The sequence below is a fragment of the Raphanus sativus genome, unplaced genomic scaffold, assembly GCF_000801105.2.
Source record: "Raphanus sativus cultivar WK10039 unplaced genomic scaffold, ASM80110v3 Scaffold3576, whole genome shotgun sequence".
In the NCBI taxonomy this organism is placed as follows: Eukaryota; Viridiplantae; Streptophyta; class Magnoliopsida; order Brassicales; family Brassicaceae; genus Raphanus; species Raphanus sativus.
Genome location: NW_026618882.1, coordinates 1 through 10,501, shown reverse-complemented (window position 1 = coordinate 10,501; position 10,501 = coordinate 1). Strand labels below are relative to the sequence as shown.

Genomic DNA, 10,501 nt, shown 5'->3' with positions numbered 1-10,501 from the left:
TCCTGCAATCTTTGAAAGCGGAGATTTTGTTGCATATGCTCTAAGTTGTGCTGAAGACATAGAAGTGTCCGAACCTAAGACCTATGCAGAGGCGAGAGCAAGTAAAGATTGGGATAAATGGAATGCTTCAATGGGAGATGAGAAGACTTCTTTGGATAAGAATCATACTTGGGATATTGTTGATCGACCTTTGAGACAGAGAGTTATCGGCTCTAAGTGGATTTACAAGTACAAGGAAGGGATTCCTGGAGTTGAGGATCCTAGGTACAAGTCTAGACTCGTTGCAAAAGGTTTCACTCAAGTGGAAGGGGTTGATTACAATGAGATATTTGCTCCAGTAGTCAAGCATGTATCTATCTGAATGCTACTTTCTTTCGTAGTGAATTTTGACACTGAGCTGGAGCAAATGGATGTTAAGACGGCTTTCTTAAATGGATATCTAGATGAGAAGATCTACATGGAGCAACCAGAAGGATATATTAAGAAAGGTGATGAGGGAAAAGTTTGCTTGTTGAAGAAATCTTTATACGGGTTAAAGCAATCACCTCGTCAGTGGAATTTGAGATTCAATGCTTTCATCAAGGAAAAGGGTTTTACGAGATGTATTAAAGATCCTTGTGTTTACTGGAAGGGTAAGGGAGCTGCAGAGAGTGTGTATCTGCTTCTGTACGTGGATGACATGCTCATTGCGGCTAAAGATATGAAGAAAGTAAAGAATCTCAAAGATCTCCTGAAGAAGGAATTCGAGATGAAAGACTTGGGACCAGCTACTCGAATTCTAGGAATGGAGATCACTAGAGATAGAGAAAAGGGAATTCTGAAGCTATCTCAAGAGAGATATGTGAAACAAGTTCTGAAGACATTTGGAATGGAAAACTGCAAACCAGTGGGAACACCGGTTGGAGCTCATTTCAAACTAAGGAGTTTAACGCCCGAGGAATGGGAAAAGCAGAAACACTTAATGGAGGATACTCCTTATGCGAGTGCAGTGGGGAGTTTGATGTATGCTATGATTGGAACTAGACCAGACCTGGGATATGCAGTTGGTCTAGTAAGCCGGTTTATGGCTAAGCCTAGTCGAGAGCACTGGGAAGCAGTTAAGTGGATTATGCGGTATCTTCAAGGGTCATCAGAAGTTTGTCTACATTTCTCTAAGGGTGGTCAGTTTGAGGTGGAGGGTTTTAGTGATTCAGACTACTCAACTGATCGTGACAAGAGGAGGTCAGTTACCGGTTATGCGTTTCAAGTTGGTGGTAATACAGTGAGTTGGAGGTCTGCACTGCAGCATGTAGTAGCTCTTTCTACTACAGAGGCTGAGTACATGGCACTTTCAGAAGCTACTAAGGAGGGGTTATGGTTGAGAGAATTTTGTTCTGAGTTGGGGTTTGATGCAAAGTTTTTCAGACTTCATTGCGATTCACAAAGTGCTATATGCCTAGCTAAGAATGCAGTGCATCATAACAAAACGAAGCATGTGGCAAACAAAATTCATTTCATCAGAGATATTGTTGATTTTGGCCTAGTCAAGATTCACAAGATTCATACTACCCAAAATCCAGCTGATATGCTAACTAAAGGTTTACCTGTAAAGGCGTTCGAGAATTGTCTCGTAACGCTGGGGGTCACCGCCTGATTTCCTATTGAGGTACTCCGAGACGACTCTGTTGTTTGGCCGTCTCATCAGAAGGGAGTACATGAAAAGAAGAGAGCAGAGGTGTTAGTACTGTGCTCTTGGATAAAACAACAAATCTACTAATGTTGGTTTGAAGAAGGAAGAAGGCTTACGCTGGAGTTTCTTCCTGACCAAACGGGTTTAGATATTTGTTATCTGGAAAAGGGAAGAACTGTTAGTATCTCAAGACTTGGTGTATTCATTTTTGAGGGATACTTACAGATTTCAAGAGCAGAGAGCTTTGCGAGTTCTTTAGTTCTTGAGCTCGGCTTTGAAGTTTCTGGTTTCTCATCAGGGGTTGTCTCAACCAGTTTGGGAGCATCTGGAACTTTGAATCCGTCTGGCAAGGTCAGTGTTGGTGATCTGGGTATCTCATCGGTGTAGATGAGGATGTCAGGACTTGCAACGGGTGGTTGTTCAGGGTTGTGGTTCATCGGTATTGGATTCGGGTTGGGTTCATCGTTTGAGGCACTTTGTCCAAGAGAATCGGAGAGATTTTGCGGAGGGGATTGGGTCATGATTTCTGAAGCGGTGGTGTTTTCTTTCTTACTCGGTTCTTGCGGCGGAGCAACTATTTTGTGTTCTGACCTAAGCGACAAGGTGGAGATTTGTGAAGCTGTGTCGTTTTAGTCAGATGGGCCGTAGGCCATTGGGCTTGCTATCGAAGATGGTTTTACAGTTTGAGTTCGGGTCTAAGCCCTAAACCAATTCAGCTCAAGTGAGCTGGCAGAAGAGTTTGTTACGTGGGTCCTACCTCTAACAAACTTCTTCTTCTTCGATATAAAGCAGAGTGAGATCGTTCAGTTACAGAGTGCGACGAGAAGTAATCACAGAGAGAGATAAGTCTAAGGGAGATCGATTATTCACAGAGGAGGAGAAAGAAGAAGACCAAGATAGAGAGATCTTGTGGAGCGATCCTAGCTCTTGAGGTTACTGCGCTTTCTCCATATCACGGCTGCGGATCTTCGTCGGAAGATTCAGAGGCTGATAGAGAGTCATCCTCATCGCAGTCGCTGTGGTAATCTTCTCCGGTATAAGACTTGTGTATACTCTTGTAGTACCTGAAACGGTCAAGAACAAAGAGATATCAGTTGATATCATTCACTATTGTATCGATATGATCTAGTGAAAGCTTGAGAGTTTTGATTTCTCCCCAGTCAGTAGGAAACGAAGACTGGGTAAACAATTGTGTGTGTCTTTTACTTGTGATTGCTAGATCTATTCATCAATCGAACTACAAACAAAAGCGAACTAGAACTGCTAGGTTGATCAGAAGTGAATCTCGGTTCTCAACAAATGGTTGCTTGGATTATGATCGATTGCTGTTTGCGATATATGTTATTAACATTTTATTCATTATTTTTAAGAACTTAAACTATTTAATCAGTAAATTCGGTTGAAGTTTTTGGTTTGTACTGTTTATGTAGGATGTCCATGAAAAAGGATCTTTTTGTTCATGGGTCAAGCCCATATAAATGTCCAGGCTCATGCTTTTTATCCATAACTGTGTCAGATTCATTACATTTTGACGGGCCCTATGTTAACCAATCGCTGAGCACGTTAGCAGAGCAAGTATAGAATCATAAACATTTTAAAAGGAATTTTTTTTTTTGATCAATAAAATGAAAGAAAACTAAACTGAGATTATTCTCCGTCTCGCTCACCTCTCCTCTCAGACTCATCATCCTCGGCTTCGACTCGATACTCATTTTCTCCGATTTAAAGTTTCCATACTCGCCATGTATCGCACGGCAGCTTCACGAGCCAGGGCTCTCAAGGTCCCTTCCTATCCTTTTCGTCCTTCTTATCATTCATTTTAGCTTCTGGAAACGTTCGATTAGGCCTACACTCTTATAGATCTGGATTCGTAATTGATTACCACCGATGATAGGCATTGCTATTACTTATTAGGTTTAACGAATTGACTTTTGCCTTACAGATTGTGAATATGCGACTCGTTTGATTGAAGATGATATATATCAATGTTCTTGTGTGTGTTTATAGGGATCTCTTAGCCGAGGTTTGGGACCTGCGGCGCGTTATGCGAGCTCTAGTGCTGTTGCTACGAGCTCTTCTTCTTCTTCTTCTTCTTCTCCAGGTTTCTTAGGCTGGTTGACTGGTGGATCCTCTGGCTCCCTTACTTCACTGGACATGCCACTACAGGGCGTTTCTCTTCCTCCCCCGCTTCCTGACCGCGTCGAGCCAAGCAAACTCAAGATCACTACTCTTCCTAATGGCCTCAAAATCGCCTCAGAGATGTCTCCCGTAAGTGTGAAATCTATGAAAAATGCGAATAGTGGCCTGAACAGAGTTATTTTACAAATTTTTACGTTTGATTTTTGTATGAAATATTCTGTGAAAAAAGGTTATTAATGTTTGGTGTTTTTTTCTTTTACTGTGGTTAGAATCCGGCAGCTTCTATTGGTTTGTATGTTGATTGTGGTTCGATCTATGAGGCTCCTTATTTCCATGGAGCAACGCATTTGCTTGAAAGGATGGCTTTCAAGAGCACCACGAACAGAAGCCATCTACGTCTTGTCAGGGAGATAGAAGCTATTGGAGGGAACACCTCTGCATCTGCGTCTCGGGAGCAGATGAGTTACACTATTGATGCTCTTAAAACCTATGTACCTGAAATGGTTGAGGTTCTTATTGACAGTGTGAGGAACCCTGCTTTCTTGGACTGGGAAGTCAATGAAGAGGTGAATCTCTTTTGTCTCGATTTCTTGTTATTTTTATAACTCTTGTGAAAAAATATTTATGTGGCTTATTGTTGTGTGTTGATTATGCAGCTACGTAAAATGAAGGTGGAGATAGCGGAACTTGCGAAGAACCCTATGGGGTTTCTCATGGAGGCTGTTCATTCTGCTGGTTATTCCGGTGCATTGGCTAATCCTCTGTACGCACCTGAGTCTGCTTTGCACAGATTGAATGGGGAACTCTTGGAAGAGTTTATGACTGTAAGGCTGCATCAGCTTTTCATAACCATTTACATCTCTGTGATTAAAATGGTTTACTTAAACTAGTGTCATCATTTTTGTTTTGTTTGATATGGAAAATTTCAGGAGAATTTCACTGCTGCACGTATGGTGTTGGCGGCAAGTGGAGTTGAGCATGAAGATCTTTTGAAAGTTGTTGAGCCATTAACTTCTGACCTTCCTAATGTCCCACGCCAAGCTGAGCCAAAATCTCAGTATACTGGTGGAGATTTTCGGCAACATACTGGTGGAGAGGTAATTGTAACAGATTTGCTGTCATTTGTGTGTTTTATTTCACAATTCTACTTGAGCTTTTGTTCTTTCATTTTCAGGCTACACACTTTGCGCTTGCCTTTGAGGTTCCCGGCTGGAAGAACGAGAAAGAAGCACTCATCGCCTCTGTTCTCCAGGTGTCTAAATTGAATGTTCAATATTAATTTCACCTGTTTCGGTTAAATTCTATTGATTAGCGAAGACTCGATATAATTTAAATCTAATTGCTATTAGATGCTTATGGGAGGAGGTGGCTCCTTCTCAGCTGGAGGCCCTGGAAAAGGAATGCACTCATGGCTATGTAAGACAAAATTTTGTGTTTCTTTTTTTTTTCAGTTGTCGAGCTACCTGTTTTTGCGCTTATTGAACTATATCATCAAACATTCACAAGCACTGCTTAGGGATCAGTTATAGTGATACAAGTTTCTATGTCTGGTCACAGATCTCCGTATTCTGAACGAATATCAGCAAGTTCAGTCATGCACCGCCTTCACTAGCATCTTTGACAACACCGGACTGTTTGGAATCTATGGTTGCTCGGTGAGTTCAGCAAGATCCTGAGGATATTTAGAATACTCTTCCTTAAATTTATTATACACCTTCTCCCATATATTATAGATGTGTATCAAAGGAATACCAATTTGGTGTATGTATCTTAAAACGCTCAAGAAATATCGATTCTGTGGGGTTTATTAAGCTTTGTCCAGTTTGTTTTAGCTGACAACGTCTTTGCTTGATATGTATTCTTGTAAATATAGTGATATTATTTACATCCATAATTGCAGAGTCCTGAGTTTGCTGCAAAAGCAATTGAATTAGCAGCTAAAGAGCTGAAAGATGTAGCAGGAGGAAAAGGTTTGCTGTTTGTTTCATCCTTTTTTTACTTTTAAAGTCAAAAACGTAAATTTTCCCTTATGTTTATATGATTGGACAGTTAACCAGAAGCATCTAGATCGCGCCAAGGCAGCCACAAAATCTGCAGTTCTGATGAATTTGGAATCTCGGGTATTCTCACTCTCTCACTAAAGATGAAACCGGTTTTTGCTTGGAGAAGTATGTTGTTTATTCTTTTCAAACGAGTAGATGTTACTACTAACGAGTTAATGTTGTGTCGCCAAATGCAGATGATTGCAGCAGAAGACATTGGCAGGCAGATACTTACATACGGAGAGAGGTACACTGAAAAGGACTTCAAATTTCACTTTAATCTAAACAGTTCCTTTCTTCTTGCTCATGAATGAATGTTTTTATATTAAAAATTATTGCAGGAAACCAGTTGAGCAGTTCTTGAAGACAGTAGACGAACTTACGTTGAAGGACATTACAGATTTCACCAGCAAGATAATTTCAAAGCCTTTGACAATGGGTTCCTTTGGAGATGGTAATAAAACATCTGTCTCTTTTCCTTAATACATTTAATATTATGCTTTTTCACTTAGAGAGGTATAAAAACCCAATGATCTGTGTTCTTAATATTGTGTCTTTTTTTGGCAGTGTTGTCTGTTCCGAGTTACGACACCGTAAGCAGCAAGTTTTGTTGAAGCAGGAAAATATTTGCTAGACAAATCAACAATGTTTTGAGACTTGTAAAATAAATCTTTTGGGGAGAAGAGAAGAAGACCCAACCAAATTTTATTATTTTTGTCTAAATGGAATTTTGTTTTCCAATAAATATTTTCTTACTACATTAACACTAAGTACACAGTCACAGTGGTTCTGTGAGACATTTTTATGCTGTTTCGAATTTCCAAATGAGCCTGGTTTGGTTAAGTGTCGTCATACCTTTTTATCAAACTTGGAGTTTATATCATATGAAGAGGATCCAATGAAACCATCAGAGATGGAGATCAACGTTTTATAAGTCTGAGTCTTGAACTAATATTTCTCCTAATTTTTAATCAATAAATAAGTGTTGTTTTTGACCAAAATAAATAAATAACTGTCGAAAAGAATCATGAAAAGAACGTTTTGAAAACATAAAGAGATTTTCAGAAATAAAAATCAGAGCGGATTAGGAACAAGAATAGCGTTGCTGCTGCTGATGCAGCAAACTCTCGCCGCTAACGCTACTGCCAGACGCTATAACCTCATCTAGCGACAACCGCATCCTCTCAGACCGCTGATGCGGGGCGCTATGCGAACGCACCTTCGCCTTAAACGACTGCGTTTTCTCCATGTAGCCAGGGGTACTCATTCCATACTCAGACGAAGAGTTTCCACAAGGAGACTGCATAACATAGTAGCGATTATTACCCGTGTGGTTGTGCAATGATGATGATAATCTAGGCGTCCTAGCAAACTTCCACTTCTCCTTGGGTAGATTCAACTCCAAATCATTCCTTTGGTAAACAAAACCGTCTTCATGTTCAGCCATTGTAGCAACATTGTGCTTTTGTCTAGACTTAGATCTCCTCTTGAATGCGTCATGGATCTCAACAACCTTCGTACGGCTCTCAGCGTCCGTTACTTCGTCCTGTCAATGTCAGAAACAGAGAAAAGAGTTATGTCTTGTTTCTGTCTTAAAGAACAAGAAGCAACAGATGTGATAACATTGGTTCATTACAAAGGAATGTCGTGGTTGTAACATGTTGTTGTACTCTTTGTTGAGGCGGCGATTGCGTTTAGACCGCATAACGGTTTGAACTCTAAGCAAAGTTTGCATGTTGTGCAGCATCACAGCAGCGCGTTTCCTGACCAAGTATCCTCTCACCAGAGCTTGTAGCTTTACTATACCTTTCAATGCACGTAAAGCTTTCCTCGCCTAACCATAATAACAACAAAATTTTAAAATCGGCCATTGTTTATAATCAAAGAGTCGAACTTTAAAAAAAAAAAAAAAAAAAAAAGAGTCGAACTTTAACGTTTACCCATTTGCCACACTTATAATCTTTGTAGAAAAAAAAACGTTTTGAAAATGTGAATTTACCAAAGAGCCCCTGAAGACTTTTTGAATTGTCACAACGGCCCAACGCTCGTCCCTCACAATGATATCTCCTGTAACCACTGAGTCAGCCGCTGCTTCTTTAGTTGTAGCGGTTGTGGTCGCAACAGCAATTGCTTGCTTGTTCTGTTCTTTCTCTGAATCCGAAACGAGGCTCTTCTTGGTTCCAAACAATCTCTTAAACCATCTCGCTGCTCGTCCCATCTCAATATGGAAGAAGAACCAAAAAGTGCTCTCTTTCTTGTAGTTTGACGATTCAGAAAGTTTTTTTAAAGAATAACAGAATTCATCTTTATCACATTATGAATTGTATTTGTAGCAATGTGATAGGTCATCGCATTTACTTTACTTCCAGTAATTAAGCATTTCCCTTTTAAATTCCATTTTTAATAAATGGAATTAAAAAGCGCTAATTAAGATAAAATTGTTTTCTTCTTAATGGTTAAAACATAAATAATGACACTGATTGATCGGTTTAGATAGGGTAATGGACCGTTTTCTATAATACCCTTTTGAATTCTTGAGTAGTCAATGGCACTCTGTTTTCTTTTGATATACTCCCTCCGTTCCTGAAAGTAAGATTTTCTAGAGTTTTCACGTTTATTAAGACTACAATAAATATTTGCCAACTTTAATTTACTATTTATGTTTTATACAATTTCCAATAACTATCAACCAATAAAATTTAATCAATTCAAATATTCATAATTAATGATCCTCAAAAGTATACAAAAGTACCTCAAAAGTATACAAAAGTACCTTAAAAATATAGAAAATCTTTCTTTATGGAACAAAAATAAAATCCAGAAAATCCTATTTTTAGGAACAGAGGGAGTATATAAACTCAATAATTAACCAATTTAATTTTACAGGTTTTAGAAAAAATCATCACCATTTAGATGAGTTACGTATTAAAGTTAGAAACGTTTTATAGTTTTGAATCTAAGCACCTTACTATTGACAAGTTATTTATCATTCGACCATATTGCATTAGAGATACAAATGAAGTGTGTGTTATTGTGTTAAAAAAAAGAAGTGTTCACATGAGATAAACATGGCTTGATCTCAAATAAGAAATAGAGTCGGTGGCGGATCTAGACACATTTTTAATTGGGGGCAAACTACAAAAAATAACAAAAACAATTTTGAGTTGGGGGCACATTTTATGCTTTTTCATTAAACTGCATACATTTTCATCAAATTAGTCAAGCTTATTCGAAAAAAAATTAAAAATAGTAGGGGGCACGTGACCCTGTACCCGTGTACGTACGTCCGCCCCTGAGAGTGCGTTACACTTTAAGACACATGAGATAAACATGGCTTTATCACTAATCCTTTAATGTAGGCAGAGTAACATGTCGAGGAAAACAGAGTCTGGCTATCATAACAATGAAGACTACAAAAGGCAACAGAAAAAGTAGCTATCGAGTCTCATGTTGCTGCTTTTGAATAGTTACGCAAGTCACTCCTCAAAGGAAAGGGCTTTTCACTGAATTACTTTCGTTTATTTTTAGTCTCTTTCACAAAATTCCCATATCCACTAATTTTTCTTTAAACGAATTGGATTATGTTTATATGCATGCATAGAAATTGCTCTTTATCTTTTTTTTTGGTCATAGAAATTGCTCTTTATCTTGCATCTCAACATTAAGAAATGAAAGTAAGATTTTAGATTAACATGCATGAAAGTATGCAACATCCTAATCTTTATTAGCCAATCAAATATTTAGATCTGTAATCATTAATATGTATATAGTCTATTTATGTTTGATCTAGTGACATGTGTGTAATTTTGTTAGCAAAAAGCCAAAAACAAACATGTTAGTTAAGATATGTGAAAATGGTTTGACAAATATCTCCTTATTACAACTCATTTAAAGAAAAGTTGTTACATGTTTTAAAACCCTCTCAGACTCATAATTTATTACAAGAATTTTTTACTTTCTGAGCCACTTTTCATCTTTCTTATTTCACAATAAGTCACTTACCACTTGTTACATACTTCTGCTTGCTTAAAAGACTTCAAAGTCCTCAGTTTAGAGAAGTAACGATTTTGGTTCAATTTAAACAAACCAAACCACACTCTCACCAGTCCATACTACAGAAGACCATTTTCAATCGAAACAATTCATTGTCAATAGCATCAACCTTATTCTCTCCTCTTTGCTCCATTTTCATCATTCTCAGGCTTCTCTCCAAAACACCTATTTTCTATTTTGTTGGCATATCACTTAACGTTGAGATTGAAAAAGAAGAAGAAGAAGACAAAACACCAAAAAATCTTATGACAAAAACAAAGCTTTATGTAACTGAGATTAAAGAAGAAGAAAGAGATTGGAAAATTGAAAGAATAATTGGTCGAGGGTTGGCGAAATCAGTTTCGACAGGAACGATCCTTCTCTTCGTGATGATCTACGCGACGGTGAGCATAGCCATCTCTGTTCTTCTAGATCCTTTAATTGATTCTCATTTCATTTTGTTAGTTTTTTAGTGTTTTGTGGATTTCAAAATTTAGATCTGCAAAATTTCGATTTCAAAATCCAGATCTGAAAAGATGTGGACGGATAGCGTGTGGATGGGGTTACGTGGACGCCTCAACAATTTGTGGACAGAGTAGAAGTAAGAAAGATTTATGGA

At 38.3% G+C, this 10,501-nt stretch overlaps 2 protein-coding genes across 2 annotated transcripts; one reads left to right on the top strand and one right to left on the bottom strand.

The window, feature by feature from the left end:
- The first annotated feature begins 3,293 nt into the window (after positions 1-3,293).
- Positions 3,294-6,693, top strand: LOC108823089 (probable mitochondrial-processing peptidase subunit alpha-1, mitochondrial). The gene is made up of 13 exons (XM_018596327.2): positions 3,294-3,450; positions 3,677-3,937; positions 4,078-4,374; positions 4,465-4,632; positions 4,738-4,905; positions 4,983-5,060; positions 5,158-5,224; positions 5,366-5,463; positions 5,709-5,778; positions 5,858-5,928; positions 6,048-6,097; positions 6,192-6,304; positions 6,418-6,693. Exons 1-13 carry the CDS (start codon positions 3,412-3,414, stop codon positions 6,462-6,464), a joined length of 1,527 nt encoding a protein of 508 aa, XP_018451829.1. The 5' UTR covers positions 3,294-3,411; the 3' UTR covers positions 6,465-6,693.
- Positions 6,694-6,871: 178 nt separating this feature from the next.
- LOC108820381 (protein IQ-DOMAIN 27-like) lies at positions 6,872-8,068 on the bottom strand. Its single transcript, XM_018593331.2, has 3 exons — positions 7,850-8,068; positions 7,487-7,684; positions 6,872-7,396 (listed from the first exon to the last, which is right to left on the bottom strand). The coding sequence occupies exons 1-3, from the start codon at positions 8,066-8,068 to the stop codon at positions 6,935-6,937; spliced, it is 879 nt and encodes a 292-aa protein (XP_018448833.1). The 3' UTR covers positions 6,872-6,934.
- Positions 8,069-10,501: the final 2,433 nt, after the last annotated feature.